This window comes from Nicotiana tabacum, chromosome 11, assembly GCF_000715075.1.
Source record: "Nicotiana tabacum cultivar K326 chromosome 11, ASM71507v2, whole genome shotgun sequence".
NCBI lineage: Eukaryota > Viridiplantae > Streptophyta > Magnoliopsida > Solanales > Solanaceae > Nicotiana > Nicotiana tabacum.
The window spans coordinates 7,340,419-7,364,341 of NC_134090.1; the positions used below are offsets into that span (position 1 = coordinate 7,340,419).

General features: G+C 40.0%; 1 protein-coding gene across 2 annotated transcripts; it reads left to right on the forward strand.

Annotated features, from left to right (window-relative positions):
- The first annotated feature begins 10,935 nt into the window (after positions 1 to 10,935).
- LOC107796395 (uncharacterized) lies at positions 10,936 to 23,046 on the forward strand. 2 transcript variants are annotated; one of them, XM_075224736.1, is made up of 17 exons: positions 10,936 to 11,194; positions 11,427 to 11,520; positions 12,008 to 12,052; positions 12,193 to 12,360; positions 12,431 to 12,515; positions 12,651 to 12,757; positions 13,173 to 13,253; positions 15,202 to 15,254; positions 15,341 to 15,443; positions 17,037 to 17,174; positions 17,665 to 17,761; positions 19,060 to 19,282; positions 19,387 to 19,480; positions 19,653 to 20,651; positions 21,562 to 21,654; positions 21,772 to 22,037; positions 22,407 to 23,046. In XM_075224736.1, exons 1-17 carry the CDS (start codon positions 11,064 to 11,066, stop codon positions 22,528 to 22,530), a joined length of 2,901 nt encoding a protein of 966 aa, XP_075080837.1. In that variant the 5' UTR covers positions 10,936 to 11,063; the 3' UTR covers positions 22,531 to 23,046. The 2 variants fall into 2 exon arrangements, with proteins under 2 accessions (XP_075080837.1, XP_075080838.1); XM_075224737.1 differs by having other exon boundaries at positions 11,001 to 11,194; positions 11,979 to 12,052.
- Positions 23,047 to 23,923: the final 877 nt, after the last annotated feature.

Below are 23,923 nucleotides of genomic sequence, written 5' to 3' on the forward strand. Positions count from 1 at the left end.
TCCTGATGCCTTGCCAGCGCCCAGCTGCAGGCCCATTCCAGCAGCGCCTCGCGCACAGACCCTGATGCCAAGCTCCAGCGCCCAGCCTCAGGCCAACACAGCAAGTGTCGCGCGCGCCCACAGCAACGCGCGCGCAGACCCTGACCCGCAAGACAAAGTTGCTGCCATCGGACTTAGTTCTACCTTGTAATAAACTAAGTCCTTTTCATTGTAATTATAGGCTAGTTTACATCATTTCCATTTCAGTGTGCTTCTACAGCTTTATTAGGACTAGTCATGTAATGTTGGTTTATTTTTTTTAAGCATTATTAAGGGGGACCAAACAATCAAACATTTCAAGCAAGCATTTTTCTGGTGTCTCTCCCCCTCGACACCACATCTTTGTAATCAGCATTTCAGTCATCAATAAAATCATCATCATCATTCAAAACCCAATTCACTTAGCTTCCGCAATTGCTCATGACATTGGTTTTCCTGCACGACACTGACAATCTAGTCTAGCGTGCGGAGGGGACCTCATTGGCGGACCGCAATCGCACTAACATCGGTTGCTTAGCCTTACGTTGCCTTTTCAAAGAACATCAGGAAGGCGTTGCGTAACAGTTGGTATCAGAGCCTAGGCTCGACATTGGACGAGGGAACACATTTTCCATCATCACCATTTCTGACCATGGTGAATCATGGGGAGCGTCTAGCATCCCTAGAAGAGACGGTTGACCGATTACGACCCATCGTGGATACGGTGCCTGATCAAAACAACAACCTAGTGCAAAGGTTGGACGACCTGGAGCGCCGAATGCGGCAGGCAGAAAATGACATTGCAAACATCAGTCGTGACTTTGACGATGACCGACAAACGGCAGCCATCGAAACTGCCAATATTCATGGCAAATTTGAGGACCTCCAACAGGAGTGTGCCGACGATTTGGCCCATCAGCAACAAGAGGCAGACAAACTAACTGCCATGCATCAAACCATAAACGACTTGACAGGCAAGCTCAATGTTGTCAATGCTGCCCTACAAAGCCTACTTCGAGGAGGCAACAACCACATCAGGGGTGCAACAAACCTTACCCCCATTCCACAAAAGCTTAAGATACCGGAGCCAAAGCCATACGACGGATCCCGGGATGCTAAAGAAGTGGAAAACTTCATCTTCGACATCGAACAATACTTCGATGCCGTAGGCCATTTGGAAGAATCCAAAAAGGTCGCGACTGCTGCTATGTATCTTCAGGGCGATGCCAAACTTTGGTGGCGGGTCAAATACGAAGCCATCAAAGCCGGTGAAGATACTCTCCAGACATGGGATGAATTGAAGGTAGCCATACGCCTGCAGTTCTTCCCCGAAAATGTGGAATACAATGCAAGGAGAAAGCTACGGGACCTCCGCCACACCAAATCAGTGCGAGAGTACGTGCGCGAATTCTCCGCACTCATGCTAAACATACGCGACATGGGGGACAAAGACAAACTCTTCGCATTCATAGAAGGTTTGAAACCTCATGCCCGTATGAAACTACAGAGACAACGGGTAGACACCCTGCCCAAGGCCATTCAAGCTGCAGAATGCCTTGGCAATTATCATTTGGGAACTCAGAACGACAGGCCCCAACCATCCGTCCGAGGGGGATTCAACGGGAACCATCCCAGCAATGGTGGCCCAAGCAAAAGTGGGGGAGATCGGAGTGCATCCAAAACTAAGACTCCTCCCTCCAACAGCAACAGTGCTGCATCCATCAACAACAATCAGGGGAGAAAGCCTCCCTCAGAATGTCGTCATTGCGGCGGGGCACATTGGAACAATGAATGCCCAAACATCAAGGTCAATGCTCATCAGACTGTCGAGGATGAGTCAGACGCATCAGACACATCCGAAGACGACCAGGTAGGCGCCTTCAATGCAATTGTTGGCTCTATCCCGCATGCCTTAGCGGGGACCAGTGCATGTCCTCCTAAGAAAAAATCAATCCCAATCACCAAGAAAGGGAAGGAAAAGATGGACGAGAGGCCTCCTAAACAAGCGAGGACCCTAATGTTCGTCAAATTGAAAGTGAACGGCAAGCCCCTTCAGGCATTGATAGACACGGGTGCCACCCACAACTACTTGTCATCAACGCAAGTAGGGCGCCTAGGTCTTGTTGTGCAAAAGAGCAAAGGCCGCGTCAAGGCTATCAACTCACCACCTCAGACATTGGGTGGAACAGCTACAAATGTCCCAGTGAAACATGGCCCATACAAAGGAAGCATCGACCTGCGCATCGCAATCATAGATGACTTCGACATCATAGTGGGTTTGGAGTTCATGAGGCAAACCAACACCATACCGGTACCATATGCCAATATGCTCCTGATGATGGGAGAAAACGGGGCCAAGCCCTGCACCATACCATGTTTTCCCATAAAGATGGCCGCTGAAAACATCTCGGCTATGCAGTTGGAGAAGGTAGTCGACAGACATGAACCCCTGGTTCCGGCTACTCTTCGCAGCAACAATCAACCATCATGTCATCGGCCTCAAAAGACTGGTGACGCTCCTCATCGTGTGAAGACTTGTCAGCCATGCCACAAGGACAAGTCGGATCACTCATCACAGACGGGACCCTCGCAGCCATTACATGTCCCTCAGAGACCATGGGAAAATGTTTCCCTCAGATTCATCACGGGATTGCCCCAAGTCGGTAATCTTGCATCCATCATGGTTGTCATAGATCAGTTTTCAAACTATGCAACCTTCATAGCAGCCCCGCAGAACATCTCAGCAAAAGATACAGCTCGACTCTTCTTCTCGCACATTGTCAAACATTGGGGCCTGCCCAAAGACATTGTTAGTAGGCGCGACACACGCTTCACTAACAAATTTTGGACCCATCTCTTCAGGTGCTTTGGGTCAACATTGAGTCACAACTCAGACATCCATCCACCATCGGATGGCCAGACAGACCGGTTCGATGACATGCTGGAAGAATATCTCCGCAACTTTGCAACCGGATCACAGAAGCATTGGGTGAAGCTCCTGGATGCTGCTCAACTGTGTTTCAATTCTCGAAAAGAGCCATCATACAAACAAAAGCCCTTTTGAAATTGTTACCGGACAACAACCGCTTCTCCCACAAACGGTGAATGCATCAACCATGCCGAAATCTCCTCGAGCTGCCAACTTCTCGAGCGAATGGGAGCGCAACATGGGGATAGTGCGGAGCTATCTCATCAAAGCCCAAAAGCGGGCAAAAAGGTTCACCGAACAAAATCTTTACTTTGCCCAACATCAAATAGGGGACAAAGTAATGCTATGCATCCCAAAGCGGTACTTGTTTGCAGAAAGGACCCATGACCCTCGCCTGCAACAAAAATACATCGGGCCCCTGCCCATTGAAAAACGCATTGGGAAGTCCACATACCAGGTGAAAACTCCATCCTGGTGGAAGATCCATCCAGTCTTCCATGTTAGCCGCATGAAATCATTGCGTCGCTACAACAACAAGCTCACAGAACAGAGGGGTGCAGACCTCCCATCCAACAACCATCAGAAACATCATCATCATCATCATCATCATAAGGCTCCGAGGACGGCGCCAACTCAGGTGGGGGAGAATGTCATGGGCTGCTTTTCAGACACACCCCATGAGCCCTTGGTCGCGCCCCATGGCGGCCTAGCAAGCCTCACAATGCCTAGTGCCATGGTCGGCCCCGTGTCTTGGCTGCGCCAAGTGACAAGCGCGCATGCGCCTCTGTCGCCCCATCGATGCCTCTCGCCAGCGCCCAAGGGCTGGCCAATGACAACAGCGCCGCACGCCCTGACAATGCCGCGCGCGCAGATCCTGATGCCTCGCCAGCACCCAGCTGCAGGCCCATTCCAGCAGCGCCTCGCGCACAGACCCTGATGCCAAACTCCAGCGCCCAGCCTCAGGCCAACACAGCAAGTGTCGCGCGCGCCCACAACAATGTGCGCGCAGACCCTGACCCGCAAGACAAAGTTGCTGCCATCAGACTTAGTTCTACCTTGTAATAAACTAAGTCCTTTTCATTGTAATTATAGGCTAGTTTACATCATTTCCATTTCAGTGTGCTTCTATAGCTTTATTAGGACTAGTCATGTAATGTTGGTTTATTTTTTTTAAGCATTATTAAGGGGGACCAAACAATCAAACATTTCAAGCAAGCATTTTTCTGGTGTCTCTCCCCCTCGACGCCACATCTTTGTAATCATCATTTCAGTCATCAATAAAATCATCATCATCATTCAAAACCCAATTCACTCAGCTTCCGCAATTGCTCATGACATTGGTTTTCCCGCACGACACTGATAATCTAGTCTAGCGTGCGGAGGGGACCTCATTGGCGGACCGCAACCGCACTGACATCGGTTGCTTAGCCTTACGTTGCCCTTCCAAAGAACATCAGGAAGGCGTTGTGTAACAGCTCTCATGTTAAATATTGCTAAATAAAGAACCAATTTCGTTCGTTTTATTATGCCTTAACAGTTTTGTATAGGGTATCTTCGCATCAATCAACTAGGTCCGAAGAGTGATCGACTAAAATATTAGAAAGGCTATAATTCATCCCTTCAACTTTGAAGCCGATCTAAAAAAGATTGATACTCCTTTTTATAGTATTTAGTGATAGCTTAATTTTAAAATTTTTACTTTACCTTTGATGTAAAAATCTATACCGAAATTTTTATGATTTGTTTTGAATCACAAGTTTAATTTGTTTTTTCAATTCTCATTGCCCCCAATTTTAGTGTTCACTTTTACTTTTTAATATTTATCTTCAAATTTTAAAAGCAAACAAGTAAAATCCGTTATGTTTGGATTAGAGGTGCATTCAAAGAAAAACCTTAGCATAAGAAGCCAACCAAATGCGTAAAAATATAACGCTTTGTTTTGTGTCTTCAAATATCATCTATAGGTACTTGTCACGTCCTTAGTTGTCAACTAAGTACATGCGCGACACTTGACAACCGCTCACGATCTTGCACAATTTGCTCACGTTTTTGCTATGCCAAGTCAGCCTTACTACACTTAAGATCGCTAAGAGAATGGTAGAAAGAACACAAGAAAATTGTTAAAGGAAATTTTGTAATAGAGAGAACCTGAATTGTTTGCTTGGTGATTTACAAATGAGTGCCCCCCTTTATATACTAGTTTCCTAGGGGCTAGTGTGCAAATTCATAGGGATCTAGGGTCTTCCAAAGGAAATGCCCATACTTCTTTAGAATTTTCTCACAAATGCTAGCCTTCCTCCTATCTAAGCTTCCACATAGAATTAATATATGCCAAATGGCACTATGTGACATGATGACATGGCAGGTCATCACACTCTCCCCCACATAATGTGGCGACAACCACGGCGCAATGCTGCTGCATAAACTCTCAGATTTTATCTTTGAATTGCCATAAGTCTTCATATCTTTCCCATGTGACCTCTTCCGATGATTTCCCCTTCCAATGGACGAGGAACATAGCGGTAGCTTTCTGCCCTTGTTTTCGCCTGTCCTGGTAATCCATGATAGCCTCAATCTCCCGATTATGTGAGGCGATGATAGTAATAGGTGCTCGACTTGATTGACCCCTACTCGAATCATCCTTATCTTCATGATATGGCTTAAGCATGCTAGCATGGAAGATAGGGTAGATCTTAAGATACGATGGCATGCCAAGCTTGTATGAGATCTTGCCTACCTTGGCAACGATCTTAAATGGCCCCTCATACTTGCGAATCAAATTCTAATGCATGCCCCGTAGTGCCTTGAACTGTCTTGGGTTAAAATTTACCATGACCATGTCCACAACTCTATAGTCCATGGGATGCCGCTTACGGTCTGCAAATGTCTTCATCTTTTTAGCTGCCTTATCCAAGTAGGACTTAGCAATGTCAAGCTGCCCCTCCCATCCTTTGGCCATATGATAAGCCCCCAAACTCTTTCCCTCGAATGCGGCTGGTAATGAATGTGGAGTTTGTGGCTGTTGGCCTGTAGCTAGATCAAATGCTGTCCTCCCCGTGGACTCACTCCGCTGCAAGTTATAAGAGAATTGGGCGATGTCTAGGAGCCTTGCCCAATCTTTCTGATGCGCGCTTACATAATGCCTCAAGTAGCATTCTAGTAAGGCATTGACCCGTTCCATTTGTCCATCCGTCTGTGAGTGTAAACTATTGGAAAACTACAGTTCCGTACCAAGTATGTCGAATAACTCTCTCCAAAAATTTCCAGTAAAAGGGTCTCGATCACTAATAATATGCATTGGTAAGCCCCAATACTTCATCACATTCTTAAAGAATAGCTTGGCGGCTTCCTTGGTAGTGCAACCTGGTAAGGCGGGCATGAATGTAGCATATTTGGAAAATCTATCTATGACCACCATTATATTACCATAACCGTCGGACTTTGGTAGGCAAGTGATAAAGTTCATATTCCCGCTCTCTAAAGGACGCTCTACAATTGGTAGTGGCTTTAAAAGTCCTCATGGTTGTTGTTACTCAACCTTGTCCTGTTGGCAGACAAGACAAGTCTGCACATAACACTCTATGTCATCTCGCATGGGTGGCCAATAGTAGACTGACTCAACCAAGGCCTTAGTGCGACGTTGGCCTGGATGACCAACCCGCATTGTGTCATGAATTTCCCTTATGATCTGCCATCTAATGTCTCCAAACTTAGGCACGTAGACTTGTCGACCCGTAGTAAGTAATAAGTCGTCTTCTATCCAAAAATGTCTCGTCTTGCCTTGGTTGGCTAACTCGATAAGCTGTTTGGCTGCTGGATCATGATCCATGCCTTCTTTTATAGCCTCACAAATGTCCCAACTTGCTGAAGTGATGGCATCAAGCTCGGTTTTCCGGCTTAAGACATCGGCTATGACGTTACCTTTGCCCAGCTTATATTCCAACATATAATCAAACTCGGCCAAGAAATCCTGCCACCTAGCCTGTTTTGGTGTGAGCTTTTTCTGCATCTGGAAGTAGCTAGTAGCCACATTGTCGGTCTTGACCACGAACCTCGACCCAAGCAAATAATGTCGCTATGTACGAAGGCAATGCATAATGACAATCATTTCTTTTTCTTGCACCGTGCAACGCCACTCAGTCTTATTTAACTTGCAGATCTCAAACGCTATGGGGTACTTATCCTACATGAGGACACCCCCAATGGCAAAGTCTGAGGCATCTGTATGCACCTCAAATATCTTGGCAAAATCAGGTAACACCAAGACTGACTCTTCTATTACAGCTGCCTTAAGGCCTTCAAATGACTTTTGCCAATACTCGGTCCAAACCCATAACTTGTTCTTCTGTAGCAACTCAGTCAATGGTGCGCCCTTGATTGAGTAGCCACTAATAAACCGATGATAGTAGTTAACAAGGCCAAGGAAGGAACTCAACTCAATTACCTTATAGGTGCCTCCCACTCCTGGATAGCACGTACCTTAGCTTCTTCCATGCGTAGATCGCTATTGCTAATGAAATGGCCCAAAAAGTGCACCTTTGAATGTGTAAACTTACATTTCTCTCTCTTGATGTATAGCTCGTTCTCCTGCAAGACTTGGAAAACCTTCCTTAAGTGCTCCATGTGTTCCTTTAAGGTGTTGCTGTAGATGATGATAGGTAGACTACCACAAATTGATTAAGGTAGAGATGGAAAATCTTGTTCATAAGGGTGCAAAATGTGGCCGGTGCATTGGTTAAGGCGAAGGGCCTCACCAACCACTCAAAGGGTCCATATCTCATCACACATGCTATCTTCGGCTCATCCCTTTTTGCAATGCAAACTTGGTAGTAGCCCTTGCGAAGATCCACCTTGGTAAAGTACTTGGCTTGCCCAAGTCTATCGAACGAGTCATCAATAAGCGGGATTGGGTACTTATTCTTCACTATGACCTTATTAAGTGCTCGGTAGTCAATGTACAAGCGCAATGATCCAACCTTCTTCTTTTGGAACAATACCAGTGCGCCGAAATGTGCCTTTGATGGGTGAATATGACCAGCATCTAGTAGCTCTTTCAATTCTTTTCTGAGCTCCTCCAGCTCGGGCGGTGCCATACGATATGGGGAAAATGGTGGTGGTTTAGCCCCTGGATCCAACTCAATCTTGTGATCCAACTCTCGCATAGGCAGCAAGTGATTAGGCAACTCTTCGGGCATGATATCTTTATTTTCCTCAAGAAACTTCTCTATGCAAGGCGGTAGCATCTCTTGAAAACTCTTGTCTTCCACCAGGTAGGCAATGGTTGCCACAAACGCCGGTTCCCTTTCTTGATCCCCTTGACAACCTGCATAGTTGAGAGTTGTTCTTGGCTCTGTCCATATGGCATAGTTGCTATAAGTACCGTGCTAGCTCCTTCTCGCTCCATAACCAAGAGACGTTGGAGTTAGGGTTCGATAAAAGTATGACAATGTCTAAAGAAATCTTGCTCCAGTATGATGTCAAAGATATCAATAGCAGTTACGGAAAAGTTTGTCATAGCTTTCCAAGTTCCCAATTTGACACCAACTTCATTAGCTACCCTACTAGCATTTTGTAGCCCGGCATTCACGGTCTTGACATGAGAGTTGTTTGGAGCAAGCTTCAATCTTAGTCTCTTTGTGGCAATTCTTGGTCACGAAATTATGAGTTGTATCAGTATCCACCATTGCACGAGCGAACTTGTTATTGATGGTGAGATCATTGATTGTCGTTCTTGTTAGGTTGGATAGCTTGCTTCGTGACATCACCATATAATCCGATCATACCCAACTGTTTGGTTCCCGAACTCTCTCCTTACGACTGCTCCTTCCGTTCACAGACCATGGTACTGAGGCTCTTGAGGTCAGGACAATTCCTGAAGCTGTGCGGTCCTCCGTATATATAGCATCCCTTCTTTTCGGCCTGCGCCTTCTTCTCAGCGTAGCCCTAACGGCCACTCGACTTTTTGGAATCTTGACTCTTGGAGTATTATTGTTGTATATCCTTGCCTTTGCCACGGTCTTCCCCACCTTTGATATTGCTAACCTTTAACTCCTTGCCTTTGGCTTTTCCGTGCTTGTCATGCTTGAAATCCATCAATGATTCAGCCTCCACTATGGCTTGGTCTATATCTGCGACTTGCCGATGTTGTAACTCCTGTTTAGCCCAATTTTGCAATCCGCCCATGAAGTGGAACAACAAGTCATCACTGGTCAGGTTGGTAATTTGAAACATCAAGGTAGTGAACTGCTTGACATAGTCACGTATGCTCCCTGTTTGCTTCAACTCCTTAAGCTTGCGCCTTGCCTTGTACAAGACATTATTTGGAAAGAACTGTCGCTTGAACTGGCTTTGAACTGATCCCATGTGCTAATAGTACATAAACCTTTATCCACGTCACCCATCTTCCTTCTCCACCATAGCATGGCAGTCTCTGAGAGGTACAACACGACAATGTTGATCATGGCCTCGTCGTCCCTCACTTTGCCGTGTCTGAAGTAGTTCTCTAAGTGCCAAAGAAAGTTTTCCACTTCTTGTGCATCGAGAAAAACTTTGAATATCAGGGGTTTGGGAGCCTCGATCTTGGCCTCCCTCGTCACCACAACATTGTTGGCTACCTCGGACATGCCAGCATCAACATGCTCATCGAGTGACTCTATCTTTGCCTTCATAGCATCGATAGTACTCAAAGCCTCCATAAGTCTTCACTTTAAGGCAGTGATGGTTTGCCTTAGTTCCATCTCGGTCTGTGTACGTCCCTCCAATTTATTTTGGATACTCTCAATTTCTTCAAGAGTGTGTCCTTCAAGAATTCTAAGGATGCCTTCCACTTTCCCCATTGGCCAAAGATCTCGACGACGTCCATCCCCGTGTTGACCTTCATCACCCGCTCTTTACCGGGTGAGACATCCTCGGGCAGGACCTCCACTTCATCCTCGCTCGCCTCAGTGGCAGATGGTTCTTGAGATGTAAGCCCTTCATTTGACACAACCTCGGGTGGCATATCCCGACTCTTGTTAAAAGCAAACAAGTAAAATCCGTTATGTTTGGATTAGAGGTGCATTCAAGGAAAAACCTTAGCATAAGAAGCCAATCAAATGCGTAAAAATATAACGCTTTGTTTTTGTGTCTTCAAATCTCATCTACAGGTACTTATCACGTCCTTATTCACCAACTAAGTACATGTGCGGCACTTGACAACTCGCTCACAATCTTGTACAACTTGCTCACGTTCTTGCTATAGTCAGTCTTACTACACTTAAGATCGCTAAGAGAATGGTAGAAAGAACACAAGAGAATTGTTAAAGGAAATTTTGTAATAGAGAGAACCTAAATTGTTTGCTTGGTGATTTACAAATGAGTGACCCCCATTATATACTAGTTTCCTAGGGGCTAGTGTGTAAATATTAATTGTTATGCAATTCCTTAGTATTTACAAGATAAGAGCTTTCTCCAGAATTCTCTATAAGCCTAGAAGATTCCAAAAACTTTCCTAGCAAATCCATAGGGATCTAGGTTCTTCCAAAAGAAATGCCCATACTTATCTAGAATTTTCTCACAAATGCTAGCGTTCCTCCTATGTACGCTTCCACATGGCATTAATATATACCAAATGGTGCCAATGTGGCATTATGACGTGGCATGTTATCAAATACTTCTTTGTTCTATTTTATGTAATATTTTTTCCTTTTTAGTCTAAAAAAATAATATATTTTTTATTTTATGAAATAGTTTTATTTTAATTTTTTTATTTTATCCTGAATGATATATTTTATAGGCACAAAAATGTCATGACATGTTAATCACCATAAATTTCTAATTTTTAAATATTTTTTCTTAAGCTTTTGGCTCAATCAAATACTATTCCATAAAACAAAACTGAAAGTATTAAGAACCTATCATAATTATTTGTTAAAGACTAAAGTATAAGATATAAAGAAATAAAAATTCTAAACAGTCTTTTAAATATTCTTCTACTCCCCTAGTTTTAAGGAAGGGGTAAAACTTAAAAGGAAAAAAACAGAACATAAACGGTAGCTCAGTTATGTGACCCAACAGTAGAGAGAGTTCAGGATCTTGAAGAAAACACACACACACACACACAGAGTGAAGCAGAAGAATGGATTCATCTTCATTAACATGTAAAAAGCTAACAGTAATTACAGTATTAGCTGTTTTAATCCAAGTAATTGGCCTTGCTGTTTTTGTTCTTGGTTTCTTCCCTGTAAAGCCAGCACTCTCTGGATTCAGGTACTCAACAATTAATTCCTTTCACATTTTATATAAATGAAACAAATTAGATTTTTTAGTTTCATTTTAGAGAATTCAAGAATGTAATTTTGTATTCATATTTTCTTCTTCTTCTTATAAGAGGTTGGGAGTTTCATTTGCATTCTAGAAAATCCAAGAATTGAGGTATTATTTATTGTTTTCTTAAATTTCTTGCATTGTTTTAATTTAGAAAAGACCTTTTTTTTTCCAGTGGGGTAGAGAGTTTTTATCAACCTGGAGCAGATTCAGCTAAGTTTCAGAATACCACCAATTTATCAGAAAGTCAGCTCAAATATTTGTACCAGGTTGGTTTCCTTTTTTTTTTTTCGTGGCTTGGGGAAGGGATTTTTGGATTAAGAAGATTATATTTGTAGTTAAAAGAATTCATTCATTCATATTGTGTCAGCTTAGATATTGTGTTATCCCATTTATATGAAGTAGTACTATATATAACATATTTTATTGTGTATTATGCATAATTGTATACCATTTGGTATGTTACTGAATTTGTTAAGGTTCTTGAAAATTTGAAGCTTTTTGAGATTTTACAATGTCTGTTCCAATAGCATGCCATGTTGTTTTCTGGTGTACATTAGGTATTATTGTGTGTGTTATTATAAATACAATTTGGCATGTTACAAAATTTGCTAAGGTTCTTGAAAGTTTGAAACTTTTTGAGATTTTACAGGAATGTATGTTCCAATAGCATGTTATGTTGTTTTCTGGTGTACATTTGATGCCATTGTTTTCTTGCCCTTAACAGTTATGGTCGTGAATTTGGTAAAACTGCAGGAATTGTCTTTGGTGCCTCCTTTATTTGACCGCTTGATACTCATGGTGAGTGATTTTGTTAGTTTAATCTTGCCCAAAAGTGTTTTAGTGATGTTTGAAATCTAGGGGGCAACTTCTGGATGTTGCCATGCTTTCTTGTTAGGAATAAAGCTTATATTTTTTGCTGATAAAATCAAATTTCTTAGGTCATTGATGGTCTTCCAGCCGAATTCGTTCTTGGGAAAGATGGTCAACCTCCGCAGAAAGCTTTCAAGGAAGCTATGCCATATACTCAATCATTATTGAGTAAGGGAAGGGCGATTGGTTATCATGCGAAGGCTGCACCTCCCACTGTCACAATGCCTCGCTTGAAGGTAACCAAAAGGATTTTGGAGAAACTTTCTGTTTGGAAAAGTAGGCTTCTCAATAGTTGTGTGTTTGCAGGCCATGGTTTCTGGTGCTGTTGGGGGATTTCTGGATGTTGCTTTCAATTTCAACACGCAAGCTCTGTTGGATGACAACATAATTGGTTAGTTGGAAAATCCTTGTTAAGATTCTATTTGATAAAGTAGAAAATCCGTGTTAAGTTATAGTTTATTAATTGATTAAGCGGTTTACAGATTAGATGCCTTAACATGGCCCATGGTTTCTCTTCCTGTTACAGTGCAATTTCTAAAAGTTGGTTGGAAAATCGTGATGCATGGTGATGACACATGGCTTAAATTGTTTCCTGGAATGTTTTCGAGGCATGATGGCGTTAGCAGTTTCTTTGTAAGTCTGCTTTAATACCAGGAAGTTGAAGCATTCTTATTCAATAACACTTATTTCTCTCCTTTTGCTATTGTGGTGGTGTAGCTATTTTCTCCCCTTTGCTTGTGTAGTTTGTTCTGTCACACTCATCTGTTAAGTTAGTTTTCTTTCCAGTTTTGTGTGATTTTGAGTATCATTTCCTTCATTTATTCTCTTTAATTTACTTGATTTGCGAAAACATAGAAAGTGTCTTCAGCCATGCTAGTGAAATACCATTCTTTCAGTTATTTGTTGGATTGGATATCTTGGAGGTGAAGGATGTAATCTACAACTAGGTTAAGATCAGAATGCTGCTTAAGGTGTAAGATTTAAATCTGCTTGTACGTGGTGCTGAAAAGTTGAAGTTGTTTAGCTGCTTATGGAATTCATCCTGCAGGTTAAAGACACTGTCCAAGTAGATCAAAATGTATCTCGACACTTGGTTGATGAACTTGGTCGCACTGACTGGAGTCTTCTGGTAATCTAGTTGTCCCTTCTATTCTACCCTTTATTTGTTAAGACATTTTCTAGAACCGGTTAAACGTTGCATGTGTAGATATTTAAATATCAGGCTTTGGTGTATATAGCCCAATCCTGACTTTTGAGTTTTGCTTTGGCTGAATAGGAGGTCTCTCAATTTTGGGAAATACGGTGCTACAAGGCTCCTAGGCCCGCAATGAGCAACACTTCATCACAGTCTTCAAGAAAAAATGGCAAGCAAATATCTAGTATATATGGGCTTAGTCCCAGTGTTATCAAAGGCAAAAACCGCAAAAAGCTCTAAGATCCGTTGAGACTTTAAGCACAAAGTGCAAATAAAGCGTGAGCTTTAACGAAGAAAGACGCAAATGGAGAAAAAATACAAATATGTATATGTAGTCAAAAACTAATAATTATAAGTATGAACAACAAATGTATGGACAAAGAAATTGAAAAAAATTACGACAAAGTGAAATATCATTTGCTTAGTGTCACCTCTTCAGGATTACACTCATTGGAAAGGAAAAGTATGCCTTAGAGCCTTGATGATGACACTGAAATACCCACTAAGCGAGGTGAAGCGATCAACATGTTTTGTACCTTGCTTCAGGGCTTAAAAGCGCCTTTGACAACACTGCTTAGTCCTTATACTGAATATGTCATATAATCTCACTGCAGTCAGGAAAAAAAATTAGTATATAAAATCAACTGAGAGAAAACAAAAAGAACATAATAGGAGTAATATAGTTAAAGAAGAAGCAGACCCAGTGGCAGCAACCAGAAGAAAGAAAGCAACTGCTGGCTTTCTGTCTAACGATAAGCAGTAATTATTGTCCTTAATCCCAACTCAGCCTACGAAATCATCATTATCATCATCACGTTATTGTGTACTTTTGTCTAGGTTTCATCGTCATCTCATCATTATTGATGTTTGTAATTTAACAAGGTTTATATACTTTGACATGTGATCTGGAAAATGCCTATCCCAAGCAAATTAAGTTTTAGCTTAGCTAGCGGTATGAAAAGTTGTTCCTTCCATAAACTGAGGCAATCTAAGTTTTGGTTAGCATTGGAAAGAGAGATCAAGATCAATTGCTGCAAGTAGAGGAAGAGTGCTTCTCTCCCCTAGGGCTTTCCTCGACGTAGAAAGTTAAGTGAATGGAGCTCACTTCATTGAACTTGCTATTCTTGTGAAGTGATCTTCGCTACATGCTTTGCTTTTGACGAAAGTGCAAGGCCTCGCCGCTTAAGTTTTGGCCAACTCAGCCTCTAAGGCATTGCTTTTTCTTTGCCTGGTTTAAGTGAGGACCTAGTGCTTCTTACAAACTGATTATCACTATTTTTACCACTAATCAGATGCTGAAGTAAACAAATTTTCCTTCTTGAGTATATAGTGAACTGGTCTTCATATAGGATTTAGTTCCAGAATCTGTTGCTTTGAGAGCTCAAATTTTCAACATGATTCTTATGTCTTATATTCTAAGGTCATACATGTATAGTTCTCCTTCCATTGAATAACTATATTTGCATCCTAATTGCCGGTTTTGTGAACATGCCCGATTGATGTTTCAAATTCCAACTAACTCTAGTATTGAACAGCTTCCTTTTTTGAGAATAATTGTTTCCTACATACGTGGAAATCATTATTGAACTAGCAGATACACCTAGATTTTCTAGTACAAGATCCTTTTAAATTAATTTTACAGAGAGTCTATCTTGCATATTGTGTTCAGAATTTTCCTTTCAAAATAGCTGAAAGTAATCCCTCCTATCAAAATGGCTAAATCATTTCCCTTCTGAATGTGGCTTGCGTTGGTCAGTTATATTCTAAATGAGGCATCATATGAGATCCATGAACATGTTGCTGATGGTTCATCTGATTCTTTCTGTGGAATTACTTTTTTGTTTGCCACTACTTGATTTAACATAAGCTTGCACTATTTCAGATTCTTCATTATCTTGGCTTGGATCATGTTGGACATCTTGGTGGACGCAATAGGTGTTGCCATGTTACTTTTGGATAGAGTTTTTGAAGAAAAAAGACGATAATTCATTCATAACATATTCTTTGGGTGTTTATTACAGTGTGCTGATGGCCCCCAAACTTGGAGAGATGGATGAAGTGATCAAGACCATCGATCTAAATTCTTTACCTACAAATGATAATAATCAAGGACGGACACTCTTGGTTCGTGCTTCTTCCTTCTCTCCAAGAGTTGTGTAGATTACTTAATAAGCTAACAGTTTGCTGCTATATTCCGGACGTAGGAGCATTTCCTTGTTATAGATATGAAATAGTAACAAGTGGTCAATTACTGTTGCTTTTAACTTTGACATTCAAGTACTTGCCTTTTTCTTTTCCTTCTCCCCTTTTCAATAATTAACTAATTCTGAAGCTTACAGCTAACATCATAACAATGTGTGCGATTCACAATCCGATAGAGACCAACTGTTTAAAATGCATCAGGCCTTCGTCATGATACAATTATAGTAGAGACATCTGGCATCATGTGTTTATTATTCCTTTGGATTTTCTCCAATGTGACTACTCATAACTGTATCTTGGATCATTGAAAGAGAAATGTAAAACCTACATCACTGTTGTCATATGCAAAACGGTCCAAAGTTTGCTAGGGCTTTATGCGCAAAGTGTAATTAAAGTGTGAGATTTAGTAAAGAAAAGTGTAATGAGGAAAAAATAAAATATATACATGTAATGTGCACAAAAAATGTAGGCACAAAAAATTATATGAACAAGAAGTCGCTGCAGTATGGTGGAAAAATCATAACTGTGGAATCTTGCTGGAAATGTTGCTAGAGATGTGATAGTTTTGGAAATAGGGGTGTCATTGGAAAGAGATGCGGTATCACTGGAATGGTGGAAACAGGTGCAGTGCAGAATGCCATCGATAAGGAAAGAAACACAGTGAAACGTAGTGCCACCAAAGAATCACCCGAAATAGATATGGTGCTGCAAAATGATCACCAAATATAAGTGTCTTTCATTGGACCACTTACCAAAAAGATACAAGAATAGCAGAATTCCAGAAAGCCTCGGGCCTGACATAAGCTTTTTTACTCTTCATCATGATCATAGAGGCTCTGATACCATGTGATTAAATGGAAGAAAAGTAGGTCTCAAATACAATAGACACATGATATTTGTCCAATGAGGGACTATATCTAACTTAAGAATTTAACAGAACTATTATTCCAACACTAAGATTCCAATCCTAACACTTACTGTTCCAGCTTTCCATGTTAAGAACTACAATCCTTTCTCTTAAACCACAGGGCGACGAGGACTTTTTTGCTAAAAGGGATCAAAGGGGGTGATTTAGACTTATCTGCTTCTTTGGTAAAATGTTACTACGGTTTAGTCCAATAAGCCAGCGCATCCTTGACATACCTGTGGATCCAAACACGATTTGGATTTTTATTGGCCCCACAGCCAATGTATTTGCAGAAAAAGTTTCTATAGCCATATAGCGTTTAGCACTGAAACAGGATCAAGGCAGACAAGCTCCATGTGTAGTTGCTAAATGGAGGAAAACCAGTTTACTTTTCTTTTCTGAAATTTTATGCTTATGTAGATTTTTTTTCTTCTTTATAGCTTTCTTAACATCTGTCTATGGTAATGTGACAGTACTCACTTAATATTCCTGTTGAATGATGTAAGTGCTGTGGCATACTCTAGTTTTTGAAGATATCATTTGATTATTCAACAAACACCATACTATGGTAATCCCTTGTCTTTTTTATATTACGCACCCATCTGCAGTTGGTAGTAAGTGACCATGGAATGACTGAAAATGGAAATCACGGAGGATCATCATATGAGGAAACTGACTCTTTGGCACTTTTTATTCGTTCAACAAATTTTGGAAGTACATCAGGCACCCCTAATAAGGCCAACCAGGTATGTGGCTATGAATTTTACAGTTGATGAATATTTAATGGACAATTTCATTAGTAGAAATTGGAATCACAGCCATTTCTTACCATTTGCGTGTTTATCTCAAGAAACAGTTATTTGTGCTAGGTGGATAAGGGCAGCAGTACCTCCATTCTGATTAGTATGCTTTAAGAAATAGCCAAGTTAGCAGAAAGTCACTAACATATAGCTAGTGTTTCACCCATGTTTTGCGTGGAGTTAATACAAAACGATGCAATATTGGCTTTTCAAAATAGAAATCGAAATAAAAGGATTGGTAGAATAAGAATTGTCAAAAGTAATTTTATGAGTAGTGATTTTATGCCATAGTCTTTATTGAATGCTTAGGAGGTTTTCATTTAAAAAAGAAGAAGATATCTTTGATAGTAGTTGCAGGTTTCCTTAATTGCATTAATAAGACTGATGCGATCATCAGCTTATTTATTTATTTATATTTATATATCTGGTGTTTCAGGTGGACCTTGCTTCAACATTAGCTCTTCTTTTTGGTGTTCCAATACCGAAGAACAACGTTGGCATGTTGATGGCAGAAACTTTCAAATCATTAACAGGTCTGATTTGGTAGTTTATGTTGTTAATGTCTGAGGCATATAGAATGTTGATATTCTGGTGATAATTGTTAAGTGTCAGAATATGTGTTACATTGTGTTGATGACTATCTAAGTAGGAGAATCTGTGGAGCCTATGTTTGGAAATCCTGTTGCCTTCTGCATTCCCAAGTGAGGCATGGTCTTGAGGAATTGAAATCTGTATTTTTTCTTCATCTGGTTCTGTGTATCGGAACAACAAATGAAAAAGTTTCTAGCACAGTTGTTCAAGTTACCTGTAATTCATCCAATGACTAGTCCAGACTTCTGAATTGTTTCCACTTTTATCAAACTGGTTCTAAGCTTACTTAATATATTCTGACTGCAGTCTTATTGGCTGTTGTTGATTGAACGTGAAGTTGAGATGGCACAAATTATGTCATGTTTAATCATGGGAGTTAAAGGGAATTTAATCTAGTTTGGTTGCTAATGATGCAATCAAAGTTTTACAAGGGGTGCTTTTCCTATGTTCCTCACAATTTTTGAAAGCTTTCAGAGAATCCCAGTTTATACATATGCCTTGTGGTTCGAAAATTATCACAGGCTGTTAGCTTGATTTTCGACTGGAGAATGAAACTGGTTGCTGCTATATGCAGTTTCCCACACTCAAAAAATCACTTTTGGATATTGGCATCTATTTTATTTAACGATGGATACTAGAATGGACATTTTGAGGGCTTAATTCTAACATGACTGAGATGGAGAGTTTTCCCTGATGGCTCATGATAGTGAATGCTAGTTCATTCGAGGGTGGAGTTCCTCAGAGTAAAATGGGCTTCACCATGGATCAAATTGAAGTATGCATTTTTAATATTATACAACAACAACCCAGTATAATCCCACTAGTCGGGTCTGGGGAGGGTAGAGTGTATGCATACCTTACCCTATACCGGAGGGGTAGAGCATTTTTAATATTATGAAGCCTAATATTGAGAAGTTATACTTTGACTCCTGAAAACTTGTCGTTGGAGTACCTTGAATAGGTTCAGGCTAATGGGAATGGTCGAAATTATCATTAACCTTGGTGCTCAAGTCCGACAAGATAAAACAGGCTAGATTGAATATCCTGATCGCGGCACACTTTCTATTAAATGGAAGACATAAATAGCAGCATATATAGTTGTCTGAATATATTTTTTAGTCCTGTCATTTTTCGTGATCGTCTTGTGACTCTTGTTAAAATCATGTATTATCGTCATCTCTTGAAATGTATATGGCTAAAGTTAGTCACTTTCCTCTCTCATTTTCTTCTAGTATTTCAGTTGAACAACAACTCAGGTTATTGGAGTTGAATTCCTGGCAATTGCTTAGGCTACTTGAAGCGCAATTACCTGGTTTAGTATGTGAAAACTTCTTATGCGACGTCTTCAGGGATGATGGATCTGGTCGAACAAGAGGTTACAGTAGTGTGGAAGAGACCTTTTGTTGTTTGTATTTGAAGGCTGCAGATCTTCACAGATTGTGGAAATCTGGGGAAGAGAAAAGGTGGTTGACGGTTTGTAATAAGCTATCTGACACACTTTTTCTCAGAACTTTTATTTGGGGAAAATACTAATTCTTGTGTTGCTTTCTTCTCATATTTGGTGTAGATCTGCTAATGAGGACAATTGTCACAGTATTCTTGTGGCATATCATAATTTCTTAAGAACTGCAAGTGAGTGGCTATCTCATAGGGCAACTGACGTGAGTTTAACCTTATAAAAGTTTTCTTTTGCATTTCCAGAAAGTAGTAGACCATATATAACTATCTCATGCAAGACCTAGTGAATAGAAGAGTGTTCCACGACTTTTTTATTCCCCAGTATTACTTCCTTTTTGAAATATTCTTATAGTTTTTATTTTATGTTTTTTTCAGAAACCTGTTGGCCGACTTATAATTGGAGTAGCAGCTATACTCGTTTCATGTTTGATATTGCTAAGCCTTCTGTTTCTTCTAGGGAAGCAAGTCTTCTCTGAGCAGAATCAGCAGCTTTTTAACGCCAAGAATGACCTGCGATGGTGGCATTTGGATGAGATTCTTATTCTGGTAGTAATTATTATTGTTGTCATAAGCATGGGATCGAGTTCTCTGGTGGAGGAAGAACAATACATATGGCATTTTGTGACATCCTCGTTTTATTTGGTATCTCTCCGAAAAGTAATGCAGCATATCACAACAAGGACAAAGCAAAATACAAGTGCTACCTTGAGTCAGAAGAGGAATAATTATATCCAGATTTGCTCAATTTTTGTGATTCTCATTTCCGGGAGACTTTTGAGAGGATGGCATCAAGGTGGCGTTAATTGGACTCATCTTCCTGACATTTCAAAATGTTTGGAGCAAGCCGGAAGCACTTATATAAAGTTTTTCCAGCTGGTGTCGGGTATCCTCCTAATCACTATAAGCTTAGTTTCTCTTCTGTGGTCCCAATGGTCAAAAAGGAATATTGTGACTGTGGTTTCCTTAATGCACTTGTTCCCTGGGTTTCTGGTTCTATATTATATCATTAGATATCAAGAACTTTCGTTCGGTACAGGTAGCTATGATGCTACTTTAATGGCTCAGATAATTTATGTCGTCCTAGGTTTCTGTTCAACGACTATTGTTGTTGCTGTACCATGGTGTATACCTCTCCAAAATCATACGCTTTCTGTGCATGAAGTCCGCTTGCCCAGCCAAAGAAAGGTTTGGGTTTTAGGTTTCAGGAATTCTGCCTATGTGATTGGCTTGAGTTACGTATATTATTGGTCTCTTTTACAGCTATTGTTGCAGCAGCCCATAAACTCATTGCCTGTACTAACTCTCTTCTTGCAAGTACTAGCTAGCATTTGGTATTCTTCCGGTTCCGACCAGCATCTCAGGCAATGGGTTGAGGTCAGTTAGATCTTTTAAGTATTCATCAAAGTTCTCTTTTTTGCTTCTGCCTTTTTTTGTATTTACGATGTTTTCTTTGAAATATCACGAGCAACTTGTAAATTCCTAGTAGACCTAACTTGTCCTTAAAGTAAGAATCTTCAAACTCATTGCGAAAACATTTCAATTTGCAGAACATGTCAATTAACATGGATAGTCCTATATTAGTAATTTCTTCTAAAAAGCACGCCAGTTCACACAGACTTATCTTTGATTTTTTAAAGAAAAATCATAATGTTTTGACTATCGAAACAACGTGTAATAATCTTCCTAGATGTTTCTTCCCTAAATATTTAAGTTTTATAGTCAAAATTACATTTATGCTATTACTAATCTCTCTTAAAGTTGGTTGACTGTTGGAAAGTGAATAAGGTTAATTCAAATGGGAACAAAGGGAGTAATGAGAACATAAATATATGACTAAAGGAAAAGAAAGCAAAACAAGAATATCATCAATATTACCAAATAAAATATGACCAAAAAAAAAGAAAGAAAGAAAAAAAAGGCAAACATCATTTGATGAAGATGACCATGATTATACTTGTGTTTTCCGTACTACGAAATTCAACAAATATCTTTGTTCATCCTGAATTTGTTTTAGTACTAATGCAGGGAAATATCCTTTGCTTGGATGAGGGTTGACATTTAACTCTTTTAGATTCTGGAACAACTAAATAGATGTTTAGCTTCTCTATTGCTATCAATTTCTATAATTCTATTCAATGTTCGCTAACATTCAACTTGAATTAGTCTGGTCATGTCCACTATTGTTTAATATACATAATATTTTATGTGGTATTAACAACTCTTGATACTCTAACTGCTCAATACTAGTATCACAAGTCTTATTTTTCTCCTTTTTCCGTGTCAGGTGGCTGCACTTTATTATATGGGAATGGCAGGCCATTTTGGTCTCGGCAACACCAACACCCTAGCTACAATCGATGTTGCTGGTGCTTTTATTGTAAGTCTCTTGCCCAAAAAATCTTTAATGTTGTGGTTTCATGCTAAAGTTTCTGTGCGCTTCATATTGGAAATCATCCATATTGAATCTGATGTTCCTCATTGATTTTATTTCCAGGGTGTCTTGAACCACTCGACTATACTTTCTGGCATCTTAATGTTCATTATTACATATGCTTCACCATTGTTATACCTCCTTAGCATGGTGATGTACACTTCTGTGAAGGACACAAGTGGTTGCGACATCGGATCTTTGCTTAAGAGGACACTTAGTTTTCCTTGTCTGGTTCCGTTGGGCTTGAATTCCATTCTTTTGATTGCTTACACAATTGTGTTGTTGCTAATGAGGAATCATTTATTTGTTTGGAGTGTATTTTCTCCCAAGTAAGTGCCACCAAAAGTTGAAATCAAGATACACACACATATATATATATATATTCTGCTTTGTCATATATCCAACTTTTTCTTTGTAAAACAACGGTACCGTTGTCTCCGTGTGACCTATTGGTCACGGGTTCGAACCGCGGAAGCAGCCACTAATGCTTGCATTAGGTTAGGCTGTCTACATTACACCCTTGGGATGCGGCACTTCCCCAGACCCTGCGTGAACGAGGGATACCTTGTGTACCGGGCTGGCCTTTTTTTTTTTTTTTTTTTTTTTTGTAAGACAAGTTGTTTAAAATAGTTATGATCCTTTGTTATTCATCTGATTTTGAATTTGCATGGTGATTAAAGTGACCTTTCTTTGTTCAGGTTTTTGTACGTTTGTGCTACGACGGTTTGTGTCTGTCTTGGGGTATCTGTTGTAGCATCAACTGTGATCTATATTTGTTTGGTCTTGGCGTTCCGTGAAAAGTTGCAGACTCATACAAACTAGTCTCAAGAAAGAGTATGACATACAACTAACCCGATCCAAGAGGTATGCCAGTTGCTTTAGCCTTTAACCTGATCTGAACGTTCCGGGGAAGTTGTGGATTAAAAGGAAGCATGCTATGCCACAATCTAGCTTTCTCTATATAGCGATCCTTACTTTAACCAGAACAAATTTGACAGGAAAACTTACACCATAGCAGTTAAATGATTCTTTTTCTGCACAGCAGCCAAAACAGTTGACTCAGAAAACTGAAAATATTGAGCTGTAGATTTTAATTACTAATCGAATTCTTTTTTCTTGCTATTCTCCTATAGGTTAGAACAAGTTTTGGCATTTTCAATGTAATATCTGTGGCAGGTTGACTCTGTGAATGCACCTTTTAGTCTTGAAAGGCTTTTGTAAATTGTTGTATTTCTTTTTATTTTTCTCTCTTTTATCAATTTGGATACATAATATAGATTGTTCATGGCTCAATTTTGGACTACCAAAAGTGATATGAATACAACTATGTTTGAACTTCTTGTGTGAGTGTGATATTCTTTGGTTTTTTATTCATATGGGTTTTTTAGTTTTATATGTAGTACTTGGTCATATCTCTCCAATGGAGACGGACCTATGCTAAATTGAGAGGGGTTACCAGCACCTATAAAGTTCGGCAAAAACTTCATATATAGTTATATACATGTATATGTTTTTAGAAAATAAAGGGTGGTGGATTTGTGTCTTAGGTCACAGGTTCAAGCCCTCACACCATGCAAAGCAAAGCCTGATATTTAAGTGGAGATGGGTAGAGGGGCGAGCTCATTATCCACCGAGTTTCGAAGGCTGCGGTTGGTCCAAAGGATCGGTCCCAGACGGATTTCTCGGTCATCAAAAAAAGAAAAAGAAAATAGTGATATATTAGTAGGGAACACCCTATATATAAAGTAGATTTTGGTTTAATCCAAAAGTACGCCTTCGACCTTGCTTTGGTCTCGATGTTTATGAGTTAATACAAGATGCTTAATTGATAAATTTTCAACTCTTCACTAAAACTAAAATTTTAGAAATTATGACCACTCACAAATTCCACTATTCCAGTAATCTTATCAAGAACCAAAAATGTGAAAGAATAAGCCTTTTGGGTTAATTGCTGCCCAAGAAAGCATTTGACAGTTATACGTCCTCACACTTTGGTTAGTTACCAAGTTTACCCTCATAGTTATTAATTTTAGATTGGTTGGCTTTTACATTAATTATTATCGTTATACCACTTAAATAAAATGTTAAATCATTTCCATTATACTACTTCAAAAATTTATATTTATTGAGTTTACGTATTATGTAATTTTTGAATGAATTACGTCAACTTCCCTAGTTTCTATAGCAGAATTTTCAAAAGAACTTCTCTACTATA

Coding starts and splice junctions, on each gene's coding strand:
- LOC107796395 (XM_075224736.1), top strand. CDS start 11,064: ATGGATTCATCTTCATTAACATGTAAAAAGCTAACAGTAATTACAGTA. Junction 11,195..11,426: donor CCAGCACTCTCTGGATTCAG/GTACTCAACAAT, acceptor TTTTTTTTCCAG/TGGGGTAGAGAGTTTTTATC. Junction 11,521..12,007: donor AGCTCAAATATTTGTACCAG/GTTGGTTTCCTT, acceptor GTAAAACTGCAG/GAATTGTCTTTGGTGCCTCC.